General features: G+C 44.3%; 1 protein-coding gene across 1 annotated transcript in view; it reads left to right on the forward strand.

The window, feature by feature from the left end:
• The first annotated feature begins 64 nt into the window (after nucleotides 1-64).
• DCAF13 (DDB1 and CUL4 associated factor 13) overlaps nucleotides 65-25,928 on the forward strand; it is a 46,136-nt gene continuing 20,272 nt past the window's right edge. Inside the window, exons 1-8 of the mRNA XM_082257923.1 lie at nucleotides 65-219; nucleotides 2,395-2,594; nucleotides 7,333-7,440; nucleotides 9,259-9,348; nucleotides 15,307-15,462; nucleotides 17,671-17,748; nucleotides 21,368-21,450; nucleotides 23,388-23,552. Coding sequence (XP_082114049.1) covers nucleotides 150-219; nucleotides 2,395-2,594; nucleotides 7,333-7,440; nucleotides 9,259-9,348; nucleotides 15,307-15,462; nucleotides 17,671-17,748; nucleotides 21,368-21,450; nucleotides 23,388-23,552 — 950 coding nt within the window. The 5' untranslated portion in view covers nucleotides 65-149. The remainder of the gene's footprint in view (nucleotides 220-2,394; nucleotides 2,595-7,332; nucleotides 7,441-9,258; nucleotides 9,349-15,306; nucleotides 15,463-17,670; nucleotides 17,749-21,367; nucleotides 21,451-23,387; nucleotides 23,553-25,928) is intronic.

The following is a 25,928-nucleotide window of genomic DNA, read 5'->3' on the forward strand; positions in this document are numbered from 1 at the left end:
GTACAGCGGTCCTCAGTCCTGACCAACCTAGGTAAGGGCAGTGTGGGCAGAGTACCGGAGTAAACATGGCAGCCGCGTCGTCAGTGATGTCATCTCTGTGAGCCGAAGTCCCGGTTCCGGCCACACGTGGTGCCCCGCCAGTGTTTACCATGAAGGTGAAGGTGCTTTGCCGGAATCCGGACGACTATGTGCGGGAGACTAAGAAGGATCTGCATAGGGGTGAGTGCTGTACACACCCGGGGGAACCTTTCCATACACTGTACAATCCCCTCCAGATCTGCTATTAGCTATGTAGTACAAGGGCCTGCAGAGGGGTGAGTGCTGTACACACCTGGGGGGGATCTTTCCATACACTGTACAATCTCCTCCAGATCTGCCATCAGCTATGTATTACAAGGGCCTGCAGAGGGGTGAGTGCTGTACACACCGGGGGAAACCTTTCCATACACTGTACAATCTCCTCCAGATCTATCAGCTATGTAGTACAAGGGCCTGTCTGATTGGATTCTGATTGAAGGAATCGGGTTTGTGTCCTCACTAGAGGTGAGCTCGGTTTTATAGACTTGGATCTAACCCACATGGGTGGGAAGCTGTCACCTGCATGGGCCAATCATGGCTTGGGCATTCCTCCCTATGTATGCGGGGGTCCAGGCACAGATAATTGGCCCATACAGGTGACCGCTCCCTGGCAGGTTCAGGTCCTGGTCCTAGCTCATCACAAGTCCTCCTAATACAAAGTATTTGTAAAACTAAAAAGCTTTGTACAATCTGATTGCATAAAGTATGGCCAACTTGTTTCCAAACCCACCTGAGATATGCCACCAGGAAGTTGTCAAAGCCAACAACCAATCATAGGTGTCAGGCATGCCTTGCAGTTTCATGTATACAAGAAAAGGAGGAGCCAGGACCGCTGGCAGGGGACCCAGAAAGAGGAGGATCGGCACGGCCGGCGGGGGACCCAAGAAGGGGAGGATCGGCACGGCCGGCGGGGGACCCAAGAAGAGCAGGATGGGGATGGCTGGCGGGGGACCCAGGAAGGGGAGGATGGGGGCAGCTGGCGGGGGACCCAAGAAGAGGAGGATGGGGACGGCTGGCGGGGACCCAAGAAGAGGAGGATGGGGACGGCTGGCGGGGACCCAAGAAGAGGAGGATGGGGACGGCTGGCGGGGACCCAAGAAGAGGAGGATGGGGACGGCTGGCGGGGACCCAAGAAGAGGAGGATGGGGACGGCTGGCGGGGGACCCAAGAAGGGGAGGATGGGAGTGGCTGGCGGGGGACCCAAGAAGGGGAGGATGGGGACGGCTGGCGGGGGACCCAAGAAGGGGAGGATGGGGACGGCTGGCGGGGACCCAAGAAGGGGAGGATGGGGACGGCTGGCGGGGACCCAAGAAGGGGAGGATGGGGACGGCTGGCGGGGACCCAAGAAGGGGAGGATGGGGGTGGCTGGCGGGAGACCCAAGAAGAGGAGGATGGGGACGGCTGGCGGGGACCCAAGAAGGGGAGGATGGGGACGGCTGGCGGGGACCCAAGAAGGGGAGGATGGGGGTGGCTGGCGGGAGACCCAAGAAGAGGAGGATGGAGACGGCTGGCGGGGGACCCAAGAAGAGGAGGATGGGGATGGCTGGCGGGGGACCCAAGAAAAGGAGGATGGGGACGGCTGGCGGGGGACCCAAGAAAAGGAGGATGGGGACGGCTGGCGGGGGACCCAAGAAAAGGAGGATGGGGACGGCTGGCGGGGGACCCAAGTAAAAAAAGGGTAGGGACTGCTGGCAGGGGACCATACACTGTACAATCTCCTCCAGATCTGCCATCAGCTATGTAGTACAAGGGACTGCCTGATTGGATTTTGATTGAAGGAATCGGGTTTGTGTCCTCACTAGAGGTGAGCTCGGTTTTATAGACTTGGATCTAACATATATGGATAGCTGGATGGGGAACGGCTGGCAGGGGACCCAAGAAGGGGAGGATGGGGACGGCTGGCGGGGGACCCAAGAAGAGGAGGATGGGGACGGCTGGCAGGGGGACCCAAGAAGAGGAGGATGGGGACGGCTGGCAGGGGGACCCAAGAAGGGGAGGATGGGGACGGCTGGCGGGGGACCCAAGAAGGGGAGGATGGGGACGGCTGGCGGGGGACCCAAGTAAAAAAAGGGTAGGGACTGCTGGCGGGGGCAACTAAGTAGAAAAGGATCAGGACCACTCTGCACAAAACCATTACACAGAGTAGGTAAGTATAACCTATTTGTTATTTTTTTTTTTTTTAAAAAAGCAATAAACCTTTAGAATCACTTTAATGGGCAAAGTAACAGAAGCTCTGGACCATAATTGCTGACATGATGTTATTGTTCCATATTTTAAGCTTTTTTTTTTTTTTTGCACACTTGTTTTTTTATTTAGTTCCTCGGAACTATGATCCCTCCCTGCACCCATTTGAAGTTCCTCGGGAATACACCAGAGCCCTCAATGCCACCAAGCTTGAGCGTTGCTTTGCCAAGCCATTCATTGCTTCATTAGATGGTCACAGAGATGGAATCAACTGTATGGCGAAACATCCCAAGAGCTTGTCAACGGTGTTCTCCGGAGCCTGCGATGGAGAGGTAGGGGCCTCACCATAACTTGTTATCAAGGTTTTACCCCAAACATTGGAAGTGGGACTCCACCCAAAACTTTTTATGTCTTTAAGTAATGCTATACCCTCAATAGTAAAATTATGTTTACATGTCACTTTAAAGCAGTGCTCCAGGAATTCCAGCACTTTTAAAAAGTGTATAGAGGATTAAAGTAAAACTATAGGCAAAACCTTTTTTTTTTTTTTTCATTTTGGATAGAGCTAGGGAGGGTTACATCCCCTGTCGGATTTTTTTTCCCCGTCATCTGTGTCCTATTGCAGAGAATGTCCTTCACTTTCTTTCCCATAAAACAGGAAAGGAGAGGAAATCCCTGCAAATTGAGAAACTTCTTGGGGACCCCCAGGTCACCAGAACTAGTGTTACCATTGGAAGATTTCCCTACTATTCGCTTTCTGGGGACAACCCAAAATGTAGGATTTTCTTTTAATTTCACTTTCAATGATCATAGTAAACAGGACAAATGGAGAGGGTTCATTTCTGTAACGTGGGCACAGACAGCAATAAAAACTGACAGGTGTTCTAAGCTATCTGCACTGTGTACAAAACTAAAGAAAAAATATTGCCTTTAATTATACTTTAAGTCCAGTGAGGTGTATCCCACCTTGTGGACTTATCTCCTTTATTCACTATTTGAATTTTTAATGAGTGCTGGGATATTCTGCTTGTATCTTTCTGGCTACTTTGTGGTAAAGCAAGGACACAAAAAAAAAAAAACCTTTAGTATATGAATGTGATTTTACTAAACAGGATGTTGCAAATAAAAACTGCTTACAATTGTAGAACAACTATAGAATACATACAGTGGACTACAAATATTCATACAACACACATATACACACTATCTAACCTTATACGCAAATGAGCATTGACAGTGGTCTGTATGCTATAGGGATACACTGAAAAGTCACTTAGCTTACTTTATAGCTGGTCCTCGATCTCTGTAGCAAACAGGACTCCAGGCATCTCAAGCAATTGCAGGCTACCGGGTTGTTGTTTTCCCAGGAACTGTTTTAATTAGTGTTCACCACTCATAGTTGTTTATGGAAAATGTATTGACATTTGAGACACCTATGCAGTAATTTACATGTACTATGAACTTTTCATTTTTCCACATATACTATCATATTGTTCCACATATGATTGTTGGGCAGAAATCACAGATTGGAGTTTTTTTGATGTTTATATTGCTCCTATCTTGAATACATTACATAATTTTTTGTAGCCGGTAAAAACGTTTTTTTAGAAATCAAGAATTTTTTCGTGACACCGTATACACTTTTTTCATCATTTTTCATTATTATGACTACTTTTTTATTTCAATGTCACCATCAAAGGTTTCCCACACACATCTTTTTATTTATTCTATGCTTTTTTACATATATATACCTTCATTCTATATATGATAAATGCACTAAAATATTGAATATGGGTTCCTTTATTCTTGATTGTTCCCTCACTCTAGCACTTATCATTAGGATATTTATTGTATTTTATTTACATTTATATACATGGAAAATGTTTTTTGCACAAGTGTGTTTAAATTTGGATTTCGTTGGGGTCACTCTGTCTGTGCAATCAAGCCGTAGATTCCCAACAGCTGACCGATGGGAAGAACAACTAGTTTAATGACTCCAATTGTTGCCGGCTGTATGTATGGGGTGTATATATGGCCGATGCACATCCAGAGTGAACTAGGTAATGAGTAAGCGACACATCTAGTCGTGAAACGCGTCTACCATTTTTGTCCTGCACTCACAGTGTGTACCTGTATTTGCCATTTGATTTATGTGGAATAAAGACACTCCTTTTTCTGAATTTCATCGGAAGTGCGGTCATTCCTTTTTGCTTGATGTAATCCTGGATTGCGGATCCGACCGGCACCTGATCCCAGTCTCGCCTGGAGCGGTCTCCCCGGCTTGGACTCTGCCTATTCCCAGGAACTGTGACTGAGCTGCCGTTGTCAGCTATGGAAGATCAGTAGGATGGGCTCCTGAACATGTTATTAATGTGAGGGCAATCACAGTGCTACATTAGGGATCGACCGATAATCGGCAAAGCCGATTATTGGAGGGCCGATATTCACTTTTACCGATATATCGGTATTGTCCCCGGAACTGGCCGATATTAGTGTATGTTAAATCCTAGCATCCACTTTATTAGTGTTTTATATAATGTCCAGTGTGTGTTTTTGTAATCGAATAGTGTGAAATTACCGTCATTACATCGGCGCTATGCCCTTCAATGACCCCCAGCTGTCAGTGGGGGAGGAGAGAAGGATAGCAGAGCGGGAGATTAGCTGAGCCCGGAGCAGTGATGTAACAAAGGTATTCCACACTATTCTAATTGAATACCCGGCGCTTCTGTGTACACTGCAGAGGGGAGGGGCGGAGATCCTCCTCTGACAGCTATTAGAGCAGAGCGGGAGATTAGCGAGGAGACTCCGGAGCAGCGATGTCATGAAGGTATTTCCCACTATTCTATTAAAAAACACACACTGGACATTATATAAAACACTAATAAAGTGGATTCTAGGATTTTAATGACACTAAACTAGGTTCACACTGGATTCCTGGCAGGCAGGGAGGGAAGGGAGGACCGCATATTACAGCTAAAAGACCCATCCCACATGTTCAGTACCAGATTTGTGTCAAAAATTGTCTTTATTTTTCAAAACTTTAAATGTACAAAATATTTGGCCGATACTTAAAGCGGAGTTCCACCCAGGGGATACTTTTTTTAATAAAAATACCCCGGGACAGTCAGGGCTAGTACATTCCACAATGGCTAGCCTCTGATCTGTCTCGGGTTGCACTTACCTTTTAGGAGAAATACTTACCTTGAAAAAGTATTCTCCAGAGCTGCCATCTCAGGTGTGGGCGGCTTGAAGCCAGCGCGATCCTCTTCTGCGTCCTCTTCCTTCTTCTTCGGTCCCACGATGCACTGCACCGGCCCCGCCGTCACTTCCGGTGCGCACGCGTCATCCCTCCACAGCTTCTGGGCATGCCCAGAAGCTGTTTAGAAGGGAATGACGCGCGTGCACCGGAACTGACGTCGGGGCCAGTGCAGGCGCATTGATTCCTGGGAGCGATGACGTTCAGCTCCCAGGAATCATTGCAAAAGCCAGGAAGTGACGAATCGCTGTGGCCGCTGAGGGGAGGAAGAAGGAAGTAAGGTAAGTATATTTTCTCTACAAGGTAAGTAAAAAAAAATTGCGATTATCCATTTGTTTTTCAGGTAACCCGGAGCGAGAAGATGGAGGTAAGTATAAATTTAGGGTGGAACTCCACTTTAAGTGACCAAGGTATCTTTATCGGCCCTGAAAAAAACATATCGGTCTATCCCTATGGTACATGATCAAGAGCCCCTCCTAGGGTGTCATGGCCAACTTAAAGGGTCGGCTTCCAGCAGCAGTAAGGGAAAACGTAGATATTGGAAGGATTAGTACCTCAGTCCTTTTTACTGTTGTGTGTGGCTCATTTGGAGGATTTTACTTTGACTTTGTGCCATTAATATTTCTATTGGGGCAGAGGGGGAAGTTGTCACTAGGAAAAGGGGGTGGAAAGAAACCTTGTAATGGGGGAATGTGTGTTCTGGTGACAGATGACAAAAGTGGTATTTCCCTTCCTGGTAAAGATATTTCATCTGACTTCTTGTTGTAAATCAAAGACAGGAAGCGAGAAAGCTTCAAAATGGGAAATTGTGATTCCGCAAACTCCATACAGTGAACATGCTGAGATGCCAAGCTGACAGGTGGTGGTGTTATCCATAAATGTCAGCAATATCCAGGAGTTACCAGCACATCCATGGTGAATCAAATGGAAGACATTTATTCTTGTCACAAGGACAAAAATGACATTTCAGGTCCCCAAAGGCCCTTTCATCCAAGGTGATCTGTAGTTTGCAGCAGTCAGGCTGTGTAGCACTGTACCTCTCATGTCCAGCCATCAGAATTGATGTGTCAACATGTTTGAAAATCTGTTAATTGCTTTGAAAAAAAGCAAATTTTGTTGTTGTGGCATTTTCAGCACATAAATCCATTTGTCAAATTGGAAGATCCCTGTGCCAATGACAGTCATTGATTGGCATGGTCTCATAGCCCATTGTTCTTGGTGGGATGTTTGCCAGTGTATGATTACCCATAGACATGCCTGGAGAGAGAGTGCAACAGTAACTGATATGGCTGCTCCCTGCCTACACAATATTAGAAAAGCCCAATAAATATATTTTAACCTTTTAGAAACAAACTGATATATATTCAGGGCTCAAAATATTTAAATTCCTAAACTGCTAGCCAGGCCTTAAATGTTACTTGCCACCAGTGGCCCCACCCAACCCCTACCCTGCCCCGCCCCGCCCCTAAACAGGCCCTCATAAATGATCTCATGAAATGACACTTTTAAATGTTTTATGCATTATTACGTTAAAAAAGTATTTTCTTTATCAGTGCCCTTCATTGCAGCCTATCAGTGCCTGTTTATTGCAGCCTCAACAAGTACCCATCAGTGCAGCCTGACCAGTGCCCATGAGCGCAGCCTGACCAGTGCCCATTAGCGCAGCCTGACCAGTGCCCAAAAATGCCCATCCATTTTGAGGACTGCATTTTGATAAGAGTAATTAAATGCTTTCCAATTCAGAAAAAAACTGTAGGTTCCCTTTTCATAGTGAGTAGTATAAAACTGACCACCCTGATGTTGGTTTTGCTCAGGTGAAGATTTGGAATTTGACCACTCGGAAGTGTACCAGGACCATACAGGCACATGAAGGATTCGTCCGAGGGCTCTGCGTTCGCTTTTGTGGAACATCGTTTTTTACAGTAAGTACATTGTACAGCCGGCTGATGTTTCATCTGTACTTTCTACTTGACTTTATTTTATAGTAAATGCAATGATAAGCTGATAATTTTAGGGAAGTCCAGATTTTGTTATCTTGTATCAGTTATTAAAAAGTTGTAGGATATTTAAATTGGCTAAATCTGTAATTACTATACCCAAATAAATGTAGCTTTCCTTTTGCTTTCTGTGTGTGGCCGTCCCTACAAGTCATACTTCAGCAGATGCTTCACACAGACGCTCCCATGGTGGTGCAATGAACATTTCTGTCCTCCTGTCTCTGAGCTGTGCTTTTAGCATGATATGTCTTCTGCATTGTACAGTTCCTTTGTATGCCAGCTGTGGCAGTTCTGATATTTCTGTTCCACCCCCACAGCACTGCCCCTTTCACATACCTCCTTACAACATTGTCCCATCTACATGACCCTGCTCCCCATCCTTCACAAGTTCTCACAGCCATGTCCTTTCCTTCCTTCACTCTCCTACCTTACACAGCGGAGAGGAGGAGGAGGGACAATCCTGAACTGAAGGCAGAGAGACAGCAGCACTGGATGGGGCGCGGGAGCTGTTGGGTAAACCGTTCATATTAGCAGCCAATTACCTCCTGGTTAATGTGAAAAGTTCATTCAGGCAGCAGCCTCAGTGCTGGTCCTGTCCCCAGTCCAGAATTGTCCCACCCGTCTTATGAGAGCGCGGTTGCGCGATCTCTGTTTCCGACCTTCCGCAAACAGCAGGTAGCAGCGGACATCTTTGATGTGGCAAAATGCCCCGGTACCCCAATTGGGAAATGCTGTACTAACCTAACACTTAAAATATAAGCTTTCAGGAGTTTTCCTCTCTTCCTCAGGTATTGCTTCAGACCAGAGAGAGAGGAAAACTCTCAAAGAGCTTTTCTTTAGCTTAAAGCAATTTCAGCAAACGGTTTACACAGTAATAGCTCCTTGTTATGGTGCCAGTTTGTGCAGCAATAGCTCCTAGTATTTGTGCCAGTTTATGCATTAATAGACCCTAATATTGGTGCCAGTTTATGCAGTAATAGTCGCTAGTATTGGTGCCAATTTACGCAGTAAATAAGCCTAGTATTGGTGCCAGTTTATACAGTAATACCCCCTAGTATTGGAGCCAGTTTATGCAGTAATAAAGCCGAGTATTGATGCAGTTTACGCAGTAATATCCCCTAGTATTGGTGCCAGTTTATGCAGTACTAGCCCCTAGTATTGGTGCCAGTTTACACAGTAATAAAGCCTAGTATTGATGCCAGTTTATGCAGTACTAGCTCATAGTATTGGTGCCAGTTTATGCAGTACTAGCCCCTAGTATTGGTGCCAGTTTACACAGTAATAAAGCCTAGTATTGATGCCAGTTTATGCAGTATTAGCCCCTAGTTTTGGTGCCAGTTTACGCAGCATTAGCCCCTAGTTTTGGTGCCAGTTTACGCAGTATTGGTGCCAGTTTACGCAGTATTAGCCCCTAGTATTGGTGCCAGTTTACGCAGTATTAAAGCCTAGTATCATTTACGCAGTATTAAAGCCACTAGCATTGGTGCCAGTTTATGCAGTAATAGTCCCTACTATTGGTGCCGGTACTGCTGGTGGTTACTGCTTTCTGATACTGCTGGCGGGTGGTGCTGTCTGGTACTACTGGTGGGTATACGTGGAACAGGTGAGTGTCTGTTTATTGAAAGTCAGCAAATACTCATTTTGTAGCTGCTGACTTTTAATAAACCCAAAATTGACTGGAACTCCACTTTAATCATTGAAAACATCCTCATTTACTTCTGGTGTTTTTTTTCTGTTTTTTAGGTGGGTGATGATAAGACAGTAAAGCAGTGGAAGATGGAAAGTCCAGGATATGGAGAGAAGGAGGAACCTATACATACAATACTGGGAAAGGTAGACAAATATATCCTTTTTTTTCTCTAGTTAAAATTGCCTTCTTTTACATGTGGCGCACATTTTACAGAACAACCGCAAGCTATATACTAGGCATGTGACGGTATCAGATTTCCATGCTGCGATTAATTGATTAAGGTTTTGCCACGGTATACTGTATTATCACAGTATTAAAAAAATGCAGTGGCCTTGAAATCCTTCCTGCTTTTGCACCATGCGACTTACCTGCAGTTCCTGCACTGTCAAGCTTTCTGCGTTTTTTATATAGGTGGGCCCAGCATTTAAAAACCGTTTGCGTGTGCACAAACTGCAAGTAAGTCGCATGGTGCAAAAGCAGGATGGATTTCACGGCCACTGCATTTTTTAAATTCTGCATGCACCTTTTTTCAGCCGAAAACGCAGGCATAGCAGCTCATTCGAATCAATGGGCTGCTATGCCTGTGCATTTAAAAAAAATATATATATATATATATATATATATATATATATATTAGGGATCGACCGATATCGGTTTTTCGTTGCCAGTACCGATATTTTGGCCATTGCATATCGGTATCGGCCGATAAGGGCCCATATTTTGAACATTTAAAGTTTTGCAAAATAAGCAAAATTTTCGACACAAATCTGTTACTGAACATGTTAATGTTTGTTTATTAACATTTTTTAAAATTAACCACTTAAGCCCCGGAAGATTTTACCCCCATTCCGACCAGGGGGTATTTTGCGATTCGGCACTGCGTGACTTTAACGGACAATTGCGCGGTCGTGCGACGCTGTACCTAAACGAATTTGGCGTCCTTTTTTTTCCACAAACAGAGCTTTCTTTTGGTGGTATTTGATCACCTGTGCGATTTTTTGATCACGCGCTATAAACAAAAAAAGAGCGTCAATTTTGCAAAAATAGCAATATTTTTCACATTTTTTTATATGAAATTCCCCAAAAAAAAAATTTAAAAATCAAAATTTTTTTACTTTTTCGGCCAATTTGTTTTATGCTACCTATGTTTGGTAAAAAAAAATCGCAAAAAGCGTATTTTGATTGGTTTGAGCAAAAGTTATCGCGTTTACTAACAAAGGGAAAGATTTCTGTCATTTTTGTTGTTTTTTTTTTTAACGTGTAATGGCGGCGATCTGCGATTTTTTTTTTTTTTTTTTTTTTTTTTGCGGTACTGCGACATTGCGGCGGACAGATCGGACCCTTGACTGACATTTTTGACACTTTTGGGGTTACCAGTGACATTTCTACAGTAATCAGTGCTATATATATGCACTGTTACTGTAAAAATACACTGGTAGTGAAGGGGTTAACTTTATTTGGGAGGGAGGGGCTGTGTGTATCCCTAGGGGCGTGCTTTCTACTGTGATTGGCTGGGGCTTGAGCTGTATGGACACTGATCAACGGATCTACATACTAGATCCGAGTGATCAGTATCCTAACAGCAAGGAGAATGACAGGTGGCTTGTTTACACAAGCTGCCTGACATTCTCCCTCTCCCCCGCCGATCGCCGAGTGACCGGCGGACATCGGGTCCGCCGGTCACACGCGCGGGGGGGTCCGAGACCACGCGGGAGCGGGAGCGCGCCTCCGGGGGCGCGCGCTCGCTCCCTAGACCCTCACAAGCTAGTGACGTAGCCCTACGTCACTTTGCCTGTGAGGGGCTGACTGCCGACGTAGATCGGCGTTAGGCAGTCAGCAAGGGGTTAAGGGCTCGTTCTTCACACCTTAACTGCATGAAAACTGATAGATAACTGCACCTGCAGGGACATCAGTTTCACATTATCTGATTGTGAATGATGCATAAACTGCTGCAGTAGTTCACTCACTCACTGCAATCATTTTAAATCTCTACTGCAGTGCAGTCAGTGCAAAACTGCTAGAAAGAAAAAGCTAGACAGTGGATTGGGTGTACTACTGCAGCAGTAGTCCACTGACTCCAATCCACTGTCTAGCTTTTTCTTTCTAGCAGTTTTGCACTGACTCCAGTTAGGGATTTAAAATCATTGCAGTAAGTGCACCACTGCAGCAGTAGTCCACTGACTCCTCTGTAGAGGTGACGGGGCTGAGGCGGGACGGAGTTGCCACCGCGTCATCGGGTCCTCACAGTGGGCGGGCAGATGGGAGAGCTGAGAGGAGGCGGGACGGAGGTCGATGAAAATTTTATGGGCGGAGAGCTGACGGAGGGGTGGCCATGTCAGTAATGCAGCGGGTCGAGGAAAATTTTAGAACACCGGGAGTCGGGACACCGCGGGGAGACTCAGGGGCAGTGTATGGAGTGAAAAATACGGTATTTTAAACTGCCCACTATAACAATACCGTGCTCATTCAGTACCGCGATTTATCGCATTATCGAAAACAGGCACTTCTCTACTATATACTATACTAATCATAGCCTTAAGGTGATTGTAAAGTCTCATTTAAAAAAATAAACAAAAATAGCAAACGTGATACTTCCTCTGTGAAGTTGGTTTTGCACAAAGCAGCCCCAATCCCCCTCTTCTCAGGTCCCTCTTCAGCAGGCACTCCTGGCCCTTCCCTCCTGTTGAGTGCCCCCACAGCAAGCAGCTTGCTATGGGGGCACCGAACCAAGTCACAGCTCCCTGTGTGCATTCAGACACAGCCACGACCCGGCCCTGCCCCTCTCTCTGCTGATTGGCTGGCTGACTGACTTTGACAGCAGCGGGAGCCAGTTGCGTCGCGCTGTTGTCTCAGCCAATGAGGCGGGTAGTCCCGGGCAACTGAGAAACTCCTGCAACATCGCTGGATAAAGATGGGCTCAGGTAAGTATTAGGGGGGCTGCTGCACACAAAAAAGTTTTTTTTATCTTAGTGTATAGAATGCATTAAAATTAAAAAATCCTTCTACTTTTCCAATCCCTTTAACTGAGGGAAATAAAGGAAATCACCTAATAGAGGTAGTATGCATATATGTGACTGTTTTACCTTCGAAATGGTTTAATCTGCCATTTTTTGCAGATCCCCAACATACTGCATAGCTAAAATGGTGACATTGTTATTTCCTAAGTCCTGTTTTGACCCTACACCTCCCAGTGTCACTTGCCCAAGGGGAGTGGAAACATTGCTGTTCAGGATCCTGCAAGAAAGACAAAATTTCCAATGGCTCTGTCAAAAACAAATCACTAAAGGCCCGTACACACGTACCGATCGTCGGCATACAAACGTCGGTGGACGAAGGATCTGCCGATTGTACGCGTGTTAGTATGGTGCCTCCGACAGATGTCTGCGCACAATCCGCGGACAAAAGTCTTTCGTGCAAACATGAAAATATTTGTATGCCGACACCAGAACGGACGATTGTTCGCCTGTCAGTACACAATTCGGCCGACAGACCGCAGATTTGCAAGACTGGGCATGCTCAGAAAATAGAAAACACAGGGAAAGTTAACCATTACATGACATCACTTCTGCAGTCGGCGGACAAAATTCTTGTGCTATCCTTGTGCTGTCTTTGCACTTTTCAGCAGACACCGACATCCCGGGGAGAAAAGAGGAACATTTGTAAGCCGACCATCGGTACGTGTGTACGGGGCTTAAGGCTCCGTTCGCATATTGTCGTCTCGGATCGGCGGCAGAATTACTGCAAGTCTGCCCCCGATCCAGAATCCTTGCAAATCGTGGGACGCCCGTGCAATTCCCGTGACTTGCAATTGCACCCCAAACGCAACGCTATTTTGCTGCGATTGTTGCCTGACGAATTGCAGTAAAATCGCTCAAACAGAATTGCGGGATGCCTGTTGCCCAAAAGAAGTTCTTGTACTTTTTTTGGGCGACAGTCGTCCTGCAATTCTGTTTGCACGATTCTACCACAGTTCGACGGGCGACAATTGCAGCGAAATCGTGCCCCGTTTTATGGTGCAATTGCATAATCACAGGAATTGCACGGGCGTCACGCGATTTCCAATGATTTGGGATCGCGCCAATATGTGAACGGAGCCTAAATCGCGACTTGGTGACAAAAAGTAAAAGCCGACTCCAAGTTGTATCATGTTTATGCTATGACCCTGTGATAACCTTTTTTCAACCTGACTAACTTAACTATGTAACTATCTAACCTAAGAATCCAGTGTTTAGTGATATTTATTTTTTTATTTGTATGGCTTTATGTGTATGGGATGTGGTGTCTTGACTCATTTTAGTAGTATTTGTAGTGTTTTTATCCAATAGCTCTGATGTACACCCAGTGAACCGTCATGGGAAATGTATTCCTTTATCTCCTAATAAACATATATTGGCACACTTAGGAAAATGGGAGAGGGGCTTCTTCTGCTGCCTTAAGTGATGTTAGGCTCTGGAGTGTTACTGTACCTTTAAACAGAAAAAAGGGGCCCCTCCAGGTAACCCTGCTCTGAATTTATTCATTGCGATATACATGTCCCATAGTAACACAGAGTATAACATTAGATGCAGTACACCCCTCACATTTTTGAGTTATTTTGAGGGAACAGCAAATGTACACTGTTATACAAGCTGTACACTCACTACTTTATATTGTAGCAAAGTGTCATTTCTTCTGTGTTGTCACATGAAAATATATAATAAAATATTTACAAAAATGTGAGGGGTGTACTCACTTATGGGAGATACTGTATGTGTATGTATATGTGTATATAATATAAAATAAAAAATCTACACATATGAACTTTAATGACATCCCAGTCTTAGTTCATAGGGTTGAATATTGAGTTGGCCCACCCTTTGCAGCTATAACGGCTTCAACTTTTCTGGGAAGGCTGTCCACAAGGTTTAGGAGTGTGTCTATGGGAATGTTTGACCATTCCATTTGTGAGGTCAGGCACTGATGTTGGAGAGAAGGCCTGACTCGCATTCTCTGCTCTAATTCATCCCAGTTCTATTGGGATGAGGTCAGGACTCTGTACAGGCCAGTAAAGTTTCTTCACCCCAAACTCGCTCATCCATGTTTTTATGGACCTTGCTTTGTGCAATGGTCCAAATCATTTGGTGGAGGAGGGATTATGCTGTGGGGTTGTTTTTCAGGGGTTGGGCTTGGCCCCTTAGTTCCAATGAAGGGAACTCCTAAGGCGTCAGCATACCAAGACATTTTGGACAATTTCATGCTCCCAACTTTGTGGGCACAGTTTGGGGATTGCCCCTTCCTGTTCCACCAGTGCACAAAGCAAGGAAGAATTCCTTTACATGTTATTGGGGCTGATGCATTGGACAGACAGCTAAGATAATCCAGTCAAAGAGCAAAAGTCTAACAATGGAACTTTAATATGGTGAATATTCTAGTTTATGGATTGCAAGGCTAAAGACCAATTCTACCTTCTGATATTGTTTTAAGTTCCATCCCTGTTCAGCATGTGACCTGAAACATGGTGCCATTCCCCAGCCCCCCACCCTCAAACAACCCTCTCTCTCGCCCAGATCATGGGGTTCTTCTGCCCATAGGCTCCTTTTGGCTTTTTAATTGGGTGCAGCTGTGAATGGCCCTGTCCACACAGTCGTGTCATCCATTCACAGATCCATTTACACAGAACTGTGAATGGAAGACTACAAACCCTATCTGCCACCGTGGTAGAGGGACCCATAGATGTTAATAAAGCACAAGTCTGGTGACATCACCACAGTTGTAGTCCCTTGATACTTCCACCCTCCCCCCAACCCCCATAACTGTAGGTAAGGACCTATGGGGAATTGCCTGCAGGAACCTTTGCATTGTGCTAGTGGCTGGTCTTGTCTCCACCCCTTCCTGTAGTTTTCTGCAGGCAGTCTTTAGTGGGTGGAGCCAGTTGGTCCCGTCACAGAGGTCAATTCTTTGTACAGCCTATGTATATCACATGAGCAGTGCAGAGCAATAGCAGAGATGATGTCACTGCTATTTTTATAAAGTAATATTTTGGTTTGCAAAAGCAAGCTCTCAGTGTAAGGACGTTTAGTAGTATTCAGATAATAATGCATTTTGGTGTTTTCTGTCTGCAGACTGTCTTTACAGGGGTGGACCATCATTGGAGGGATGCTGTGTTTGCCACATGTGGACAGCAGGTGGACATCTGGGATGAGCAGAGGACGAGTCCTATAAGATCTTACTCCTGGGGAGTGGACAGCATTTCAAGCGTCCGATTTAACCCTATTGAGGTAATATGTTTTTATAAGCAGCATATAAAATATGTCAGAATGTATGGATACTAGGTTCAGAGATATTAGGGGGATGAAGGGGGCACCGTGATTACTGCCGCTAGAAATAATTGCATGTAAAATACAACAGGCTGATTGTACCCAAGCTGATCGATCGATCAACCCTGGTACATTCAGCCTGCCCATACATGGCTCAAATCTCCAATAGTTCATTCAAGCCGTCTATGGCTGGCTTAAGAGTTCTGCTCCTATTTTTCGCTCCCTTGTTCTGTAGAAGCTATTGATGAGAAAAAGACAAACGCAGACTTTCTACAGAGCACATCAAGGCTTGGTAATTGTCTCTTACTGTAGGGACATTTTGAGAATGTTGGGCATATACAGAATATAACTCAGTTTTGTCTTTTGAGATCTCCCTCCCGCCTAATATGGCTCTATATATTCTAATAGAGAATCCACTAGAGCAGCCTTTTTCAACAAGGGTTATGTGAAACCCTTGGGTTCCTGACAAAACACGATATGCTGTATAATTTTTTCTGCATAGCCTCATGGATATGGCAATATTTACTACCCCTTATGGCTACCATTGCACAGTTAAGGTGGGCAGTTGCAGGGGAGGTAAAAAAACATCAACTACTCACTGGCCGTGGAATGAGGCCTGGGTGGGGGGTTGATTCATTCCAATGACCACAAGTATTTGGAGCATTCTTCTCAGGGACCGTCACACTAATGCAGTTTTTCTCAACTACAGTCCTCAGGGCACACTAACAGGCCAGGTTTGCAAGAAAACTGAAATACATCACAGGTGCTATCATTTGCTGCTCAGTGATTGCAGTATTCTAGTCTGCATCTCCCCAAGGTAATACTTAAAATCTGGCCTGTTAGTGGGCCCTGAGGACCGGAGTTGAGAAACACTGCACTAATGTACATTGAGCTGTATATATATAGTAATGATTAGCTGGGGTACCACGGGACACGGTGAGACAGGTCCTCTGGCTAAAAGCTAAGACTGTTCAGTCTGTCCCTGTCAGGCCAGCGGTAGAACTTCACAGTAGTATCCCATACAGCAGATGACCTGCTGAGCAAAACTTGCCAAGCTCCACTCAAAATTGGTGTCCAGTTTATGTGGAGTTCGTTTCTGATTTCAGCTTCAACTTCTTTCCTTGGTTCAGGTATTACCCCACAGTAGTTGATTCGATTGTAGAAAGAAAACAAACAGAAGGCGCCTCTAAGTGCAGAAAACAAGACTTTTAATGCCAAAGGAAAAAAAAATACACTTAAGCCCCGTACACACGCACCGATTGTTGGGCGTAAATTTTCGGCCAACGTCTGATCGGCCGATTGTCGACTTGTTAGTATGATGATTCCGACAACCGACTGCGACTTTTCGGCCGAAAAAAATCTGGTCTGCATGCTATAAAATTTTTGTTGGCTTCACCAAAACGGCCGATTGTTCGTCAGTCAGTACAGATTTCGGCCGACAAGTCAGATGAGCAAGACTGGGCATGCTCAGAGAAGAAAAAACACACGGAAAGTAAACCATCACATGACATCACTTCTGAAGTTGGTTGTTGTTGGCTGACAAAATTTGTGTGCAGTCTAGAGCACATTTCAACCAACACAACAACACTGGACAAAAGACGGCCGATCGGGCGGCCAACAATCGGTGCGCGTGTAGGAGGCTTTACTAGCATTAAAATAAAAGCAGGCTCATCATGGGATGTGGCAAGGAATCCAGTGACAGGTGGTCCCAGGGATGGTCCAATGTGCAGCTTGATGGGGGGGATCCCAACCGACCAGTAGAGTTGATTAGATTGTAAACATCTATGCTTAGCAGAGTCTTTGCTCTAACTTATAGATCCAATAAACATGTTTGGGGCACTGACTTTTTTTATTTTTTTTAGTGCAGTGGTCCTCAACCCTGGCCTACAGGGCCCACTAACAGGCCGGATTTTAAGTATTACCTTGGGGAGATGCAGACTAGAGTACTGCAATCACTGAGCAGTAAATGATATCACCTGGGATGTATTTCAGTTATCTTGAAAATCTGGCCTGTTGGCCCTGTAGGCCAGGGTTGAGGACCACTGTTTGTGTATTAATGAGTGCTTATTTCCATACTGCTACATTTTTTTTCAGCTGTATTTCATTGATTTTGTAATACATTTGAGGATAGTTTGATGTGATGAATTTATTGGTCTTGTTTGTTTTCAGACACACATTTTAGGAAGCTGCGCAGTTGACCGAAGTATTGTCCTGTATGATATGCGGAAGCCTACACCACTGAAAAAGGCAAGTCCTGTTCTGTCCTTTGTATATATTGACCTAGTCCAGTTGTTACAAAAGGCTGGAGAGTGTGTTCCATGCAATATCAACACATAGTGGATTCCAGTTCTGTTATAAATAATCACAGTACAGTCTCAAAATGAATCATGCAATTAAAGGGAACCTGTATTTGGAGGATTACTGAGGCTGTTATTTCTCAATATGTTGGTTACCTTTCTATCCCTGGCCTTAGTTCTTCTGGGTCACAGACCATGAACCTTCATGCAGTAACTTAAGTTAGAAATAAGTCAGGACCTCTGATCAGCTTGGTTGTTCTGGGTCAGTAACTCAAAGAACATAAGCATGTGGATCAGCATAACAGCCAGACAGACAACATTTTGAAAAAGAGAGACTCGTTTTTATGAGCCCAATCTATGGACGTTTTGGAACACAGACCCATGTGAGAGTAATTTACAGTACCCTCTAGGTATTAATAAGGTAAATGTGAAGAGGTGTTGCAGGGGGGGCGTTAAATATTATGCACACTTATGTTTAAAAAAAAAAAAAAAAAAAAAGTTTTAGCTAAGTGTATTCTAAATAATAGCCATTAACCGGTTGCCGACCGCCGCACGACTATATACTGCGGCGGTCAGCCCCGTCCAGGCAGAGTGACGTATGGATATGTCACTCGCCTGTCACTGACTTGAGAGCCAATTGCGGGCGGGCGCGCGCCCGCCGCGGCTCGTTCATTGACAAGTCAGTGCGTGTGACCGGCGGACCCGATGTCCACCGGTCACACTACGATCGCTCCGGTGAAGGGAGAAAGGTGGAGCGGCTTATGTAAACAAGCCGCCCGTCATTCTCCCTGGTGTAAAAATGAAGATCAGACGGTTCTACTATGTAGGACCGTTGATCTTTGTTTTTACACCAATAGGAATGTCCCTATACAGTTAGAAGCACGCCCCTAGGACACACTTAACCCCTCCCTGTCCAATAAAGTTAACCCCTTCCCTCCCAGTGTCATTTTTGCAGTAACAGTGCATATGTATAGCACTGATTACTGTAGAAATGTCACTGGTAACCCCAAAAGTGTCAAAAATGTCAGTCAAGGGTCCGATCTGTCCGCCGCAATGTCGCAGTACCGAAAATAAAATCGCAGATCGCCGCCATTACGCGTTAAAAAAAAAAAAACACAAAAAATGACAAAAATCTTTCCCTTTGTTAGTAAACGCGATAACTTTTGCGCAAACCAATCAAAATACGCTTTTTGCGATTTTACCAAACATATGTAGCCTAAAACAAATTGGCCGAAAATGTTAAAAAATTTTGATTTTTACATTTTTTTTTTTTGGGAATTTCATATAAAAAAATGTGAAAAATATTGTTATTTTTGCCAAATTGACGCTCTTTTTTTGTTTATAGCGCATGATCAAAAAATCGCACAGGTGATCAAATACCACCAAAAGAAAGCTCTGTTTGTGGGAAAAAAAGGACGTCAAATTTGTTTAGGTACAGCGTCGCATGACCGCGTAATTATCCGTTAAAGTCACGCAGTAAAAAATCGCAAAAAACCCCCTGGTCTTTTAGCAGCCAAATCCTCCGGGGCTTAAGTGGTTAATTGTACAGATTGTTTTCAACTAACAGTTTTTTCAGAGTTGGGCTATGTAAGCAAATCGGGGTACCTCATGTAGATGAATATTAAGTTTGACACAGTACTGCAGCAGAAGGCACCGTACCATGCATGCATTAGAGTTCTTAGTGCCAATTGTTTTGAATGCCAACCCAACGCATTTAAGCAATGCACCTGTGTTGCAGCATGCCATAATGTACTACCATACACCTCCAAAAACCAATCCGGTGCAGTTTCCTGTGCACTGGGGTACATTGTCAGCCCAATCAAATTGATTGTGTTCCTTTACATACATTGTAATGTGCGTTAGCACACCACATACCTATGAGCCTGGCCTTAGTGAAGTTTAGTCATTGGCCTCCAAGGCTTATCTTGCAGGACAGCCTTGGAGTGGGATACTTCTCTGTTCTCCACATGTGTTATTTCATCACATTCATTTAAATGTTGTGGTGTTCTGGAAATTCCATTATATCTGAATAAATGGCCGTAATCTGACTTAAAAGCAAAGCATATAACTTGCAGTTCCTTTTCCATATATATTTGGGGAGTAAGGCTTCGATTTGCAGGTCCTACTTCAGGTTTCTAAAAGATGAACTGTAGTCGAATGGGAGCTCCCTGTATCCATGCTCCTCTATCCTAAAGTCAATACATTCCTTTGCTCCAAGATTCCATGGCTGATGTTCTTATCAAATGCCTAGGTATCTGGTCATGTGATCTCTGCTGTAGTGAGGATCAGATGGACAAAATTCTGCACCTGTCCTGGAGATCACTCGAGTGGATTTGCTGAAATCCCAGGGCATGCATAACATTCTCCCCCTACCTGGATGATGCAATCTTTGTTTCTCCAGTCCTTATTTCCAAACTGAACCATTACCTGCTCTACTGAGAAGGACATGAGTACAATAAGGCTAATTCTTGGTAGGATCCACCAAATTTGTTGGTTAGCCAGGGCAAAGTCAAATAGAGTAGCAATTGTTTTATATCTTTAGCAACACGTCTAGCGTGGGATTTTAGGCTGAAGGAAGGTTTGAACATTCCTTTTTTTTTTATTAAAGCAGAACTACACTGCATCTGAGCACCACAAACCAAAAATGCTATTTAATTCATTTTTAATATTCAAAGAAAACTCCCCCATTCTTCCATGTCTCCATGCTTTATTTTGTTGAGAAATCACATTGGAAAACACCCCCTAGCATTTCTGGCCATGGCCATCTTGAATAAGGGCAGATGATTAATTTAGCATTTACTTCCTGGAATCTATTTTCCCTTAGCTCTGGCATGAAAGCAGGAGAATGTGCTTAGTTGAGAAAGCCTTTGACATCATTTGCCTAGGCATGGAAACCAGAAAGTAACTAAAGAAATGTAAAAAGAAAAAAGGTTAAATACGATATACTTTTCTATATATTTAATAATGCTAACTTCAGAAGGATTAAGACTATCAAAGTTGATTCAGAGTTTACGTTCCACTTAAGTGGCAGATTCCTTGATGAGGACTTTAGTGAAAAAAAAAAAGAATTTTTAGGTCCAAAGGAGAAGTATGGCAAAAGCATTTTTGGCTGTACTTCTCCAAGTTAAAGGAGCGCTGTTCATTCTGTACGCCTGTAACCTATTTGCAGCAGACAGCTGACCTCACAGAGCCGATCCAGGCTACGAAAAAATCATGGTCATATGGTTGGTATCCACCCAGAAGCCTGGACAGGCACCTTGGCTCAGCCTCTCAGCCACATCCCCAAGAGCCCTGGGCCTGCCCCTCCTGCTCCCTGCAATGCCCAGCACTTCCAGTGAGCGCTGGAGGGGCAGAGTAGAGAGCTGGAGACTGACATTCCTGGCTCTCTGCTCAGAGGGGAGAACTGAACGATCAGCGGGGTTTGATCGCTCGGTTCTCACTGCATAGCCGGCGAGGGACAGATGCTGCATCCACCTAGAAGAGTATAAATGTTTATTTTTCTTTTTACAAGTCCGTACTTCTTTTTTTAAATTGCAAGTTAAAACTAGCACAGTTTTCTCTTCTCACAGATTATTCTAGAAATGAGAACAAACGCAATCTGCTGGAACCCCATGGAAGCTTTTATTTTTACAGCTGCTAATGAAAACTACAAGTAAGTAGAGGAGGGCTTATCACAGGAATGATCTGTTAAATATGGCTCACAGGAGCTTCAGCTTGAAGCAGAGCAATATGTACAGCGAGCTTTTTAAAAGCATTTGCAAAGCTTCTAGCAGGCTTCAGCCAGTACTGTTTAGGCTTTTAAAGCAATCTTCAGGTTAATTTTGCAGATGTTAAAGGCACATTTATATGGGAGTACTGGCTTTCATTTTAAGCTGGTAGCAGGTTAAAAAAAAAGAGACAATTCTTTTCACCAACAATCCTCCCATACGTTTATATGAGCATTTAACATATTTTAAGCTTGTGATTTACCTGTAAAAGCCTCCGTTGTGTAGAGTTCCAAAAGGCCTGAGATTGCTGCTGGGCCCCACCATCGTAGATGTGATGTCAGCAGCTCCAGCACTCTCGAGGCCTTGGAAACTCAACACAAGGGAGGCTTTTATAGGTAAATATCATGCCTAAAATACGTTAAATGCACATTCAGTCTTCTAGGAAGAAAGTTTTTGAAATTTAATGATCAGTTGACATTTTCTCTTTATTTGATGACTTTCCAAAAGCTTGTATAAAGTGACAGCCCTCACTCATTGACCCTCAATAGCAGGGGTGTCAACTCAATTTCATCACGGGCCGCATCGGTATTATGGTTGCCCTCAAAGGGCCGGTTATATCTGTAAGATTAGATGTCCAGAGCACCCCACATCCCCTTACATGAGATGTCAAGAATCCCCGCCATCATAAGTCAAGAGTCTCCCACCCTTCCTTACATCATAGTGCACCCAATTACCTTGTGCTACTGCCAGGAAGAAAATGCGGGTGGATCTGGCAAGAAGAAAGTGCAAGGTCTGGAGGAGGACCAGAGGAGGCTGGAGTCAGCTTACACAGTCTGCTAAATGCTGGGACCAGGTAGGCAGAGACAAGGTAGTGTTGTGGCTGCACAGAGAGGTGCAGGATATGTAGGAGGAGTTCTCCCCTCCTCTCTGCTGCAGACTGCTGAGAAGGGGGGTTGGGCTAAGACAAGCTTTTCTGCAGCAGCACAGAGAAGCACATGATCTGGCAAAGGAGTTCTGTCCTCTCTGCTGCTGACTACTGAGACAAGGTGGGGGCAGAGACAAGGGGGGTGCTGCAGGAGAGGTGCTAAGGCCACATGAAATGGCCTGGGGGGCCACGTGTTTGACACCTGTTCTCTATAGTATTCCCCTTTACCCCTCCCCCAGCTTCTACATTAAAGATTATGTAAGGAGGTAAAGGGTTGGGCAGAGGAGCTGGGTCAGCATAGACAGTAATTAGACATAACTAGAGGGTTATGACCTGCAAGGAAGGAGGGGGCTGTGCTAGGGAACTGCTGAGTCCATTTGTCTAGAAAGTTCTAAGGCATCATTTATGGTAAAGAAAAGCACTGCAAGTGAACATTTAATAGACTTAATTTTTCTGTGCTTTTGCCTGCTATTTCAGTTTGTGACAGCATTTCATTAATTTTCCTGTAGCACTCAAACTACCTGCAACCTCCTAGCAGCATGTTTAAAATTACAGCCATTTTCCCATTAATATATGCATATAACACTTCTAAACTGAAGCTGTAGGTTGCATTTAGGTTTTCTACCAAGCTGTTTGAAGCTTCATTAATGCATTGTAAATGTTTTGTAAAACTTTTGCTGTATGGGTTCGGGTCCCACAAGAGTCACCAAAAAAAAAAAAAAAAAAAACTTTTGCTGGACATAGGCCTCAGGAATTGGAAGGATATTTATTTATATAATAATTTTTTTTTTTTTTTTTTGTGCTAGCTGGCTGTACAGCATGGACCAAAAAATTGTATTTATCTTTTGTCAAACTTTATATGCCCCAGTCTCATCATAGGCTTTAATATATATATATTTTTTTTTTTTAATTGATCATCTTATTTGCATCTGTTCATGCTAATGTGTCTCTATACAGACTGTACACCTATGACATACGCTACATGGACAGTCCAGTAAAGGTGCACATTGACCACGTGTCCGCTGTCCTGGATGTTGATTATTCCCCTACTGGAAAGGAATTTGTATCCGCCAGCTTTGATAAATCCATTCGCATCTTTCCGGTTGAAAGCGGCCACAGCAGGTGAGAATATTATCAGCCTTACTGTAGAAAGTTCTGTATGAAGGTCTTTTTCACAGCAGTATGTGATGGAAAACATATGTTGTACTATGTGCTTTTAAACATACGTTTGTGATTTAAATTTGTGATTGCAATGACATTTTACCTGACTTGAATTGTGAACTGCAAGTCAACACCCTCCAAACTGCAGCACAGGGTGAGAATTCTGAAGTGCAAAAAAGGTTGGTGATGGCGCTAACCTGATTTTTGTGTGTATTGCACAAGATCCCGTGTATGAAAGAAAATAGTGATTACCTTAACAGGTAAATAAATTAACTTATAATAAAGTCATAAAAAGTGCAAGTGCCAAAGGTCAGGATCTATATATTGGGCTCAATAATGCATGCCCCAGAAAGTGCTTAAGTGATGAGAATAAATGTGCAAACATCCAATCAAAGTGCGTTTTATTTTTCACAAATAGTGCATAAATAAATAAATAGTGCAGGTATTTATTGGAATGAATATAATATAAGCAGGTAAAAATTATTGTCCATAAAACTTCCAAGCTCTGTAGTGCCAAAAAGGTGGTGCTAGTGCAAGGATGGATGGTGAAAAAACACTAAAAGCCGTGAAAAAATGGTAAAGGTTGTGCCTATAAAAGGACACTAGGTGTCGCACTCACCCCCTTAGAAGGCACACTATAATGGCAGGCTGTGTATGTTCGGATACACCAAATGGGGACGAATAAGTGGTCTTAGGCTGGGCAAACCTCAAAGGATCCTCCAAGCATGGGTCCGGTCTAGGTGCTCAAAGACAAAAAAAGCCCCATGGTGTAGTATATCTCCGTAATGTACAGGCAAGTGTAGGTAAACTCATGCTTTGGGTTGATCAAGTTCAGTCTCGGATGCAGACGCCGGACGCTGAAGCTTCTTCTGCGTTCCACGGCTCCCAACTGCAAAAACCGGAAGTGACGTTGACGTACAAACTCCGCCCTACGCGATTCGTCATCTGACGTCTACTGGTGAGAATTCGCCTCCTTGTCATCAGTGGATTTTTTTTTTTTAAGAAAACCTGTACTGAGAGAAATATGGGGCTGTCTTTGCTGATCTTCTAAGGATACTAGTTCTCCGGCTTCCCTATTTCCTCAGTCACTGACTCAAATTCAGTATGTAGAGTAGAAATTCAAAGACCAAGATGTCTGAACTTCTGATTACCATCTTTGTTCAAGGTCAGTTACTTGGAAAGTTTAAAGTTACTAAACCCTGCATTCATTATATCTGGTCTCCCACAATACACAGAACATGGAAATGCAATTATTTTAATAAATTTAACCTGCAATCTTGTGACTTCTATCAGTGTCTGGCCAAGCACTGGTTAAAACTTGTAGGAGGAGTTTTCATTCTCCTCTGATGTCTGAGGATGCATGACCCCTGACCCTCTGTCAGGACAGTGCTAATTGGCCCATGCGCCCTCCCAAAAAAGAAAAAGATTTAGCAATACACACCAAACTGAGCATGTGCAGAGTGCCCCCAAGGCTCTGTACTATCATTGGTGACAGTGGAAGAAGGGGAGGATCAGAGAAGACCAGATCAAACAGTCTTTTTACACAATGCGGAGGATTAACCCCTTAGGTTTCATAGTGAGTACAACAAACATGCTTTACTGCATATACAGACTGCTTTTACTGTTGTGGGTTTAGTAACACTTTAAGGGTGCACTCACACTGGAATAGTGCCTGAGTTTGATTGTTTCTCCCCCACTGGTCTGCACCCGCACTGGACTTTGAAGAATGTATTCCCAGGCACACTTACATAACCTCTGCCTCTAACCTGTGCTCTGTGATCTATGGAGAGTTCTGTGCTCATGCATGATTTGCACTCACACTGAAGCAAACTATACCAAACCAGTGAACTGTGCCCAGGACCACCTATTTCTAGTGTTCCTAGACACAGTCAGCTTAACTTTCTAGGCAACCTTAAAGCCATTGAATCATTGAAGTGGTAGCCAGTAACTAGCATAGGCAGAAGGAATGGTCAGCCATAGTATCCTCAATATTTTTTCAGTACAGGTTTTCCTTTCAAGCAGTGGTGGCCCGTCCATTGGGGGTGCAGGGGCGCTACCCCCTCATCCATGCATCCGGCCCCCCTAATCTACATGCAGGGCACCGGACGCATGGATTCCAATGAGGGTTTTTTTTTTTTTTTTGAAGCACATGAATAGAGCCAGAACCTATAATAGGCTTCAAAAAAGGGTGGGCTCGGGGGTGCAGAGCACTGCGCCCGAGCCCACCCAGTTGTGTGACAATAGAGAATGAATATTCGCTATTATAGCACTGATTCTCCTCCCAGCCAATCAGGAAGCGTTCCTGAGACCGGTTTCCCGATTGGCCGAATGCTATTG

This window comes from Pelophylax lessonae (assembly GCF_965119305.1).
Source record: "Pelophylax lessonae genome assembly, chromosome: 5".
In the NCBI taxonomy this organism is placed as follows: domain Eukaryota; kingdom Metazoa; phylum Chordata; class Amphibia; order Anura; family Ranidae; genus Pelophylax; species Pelophylax lessonae.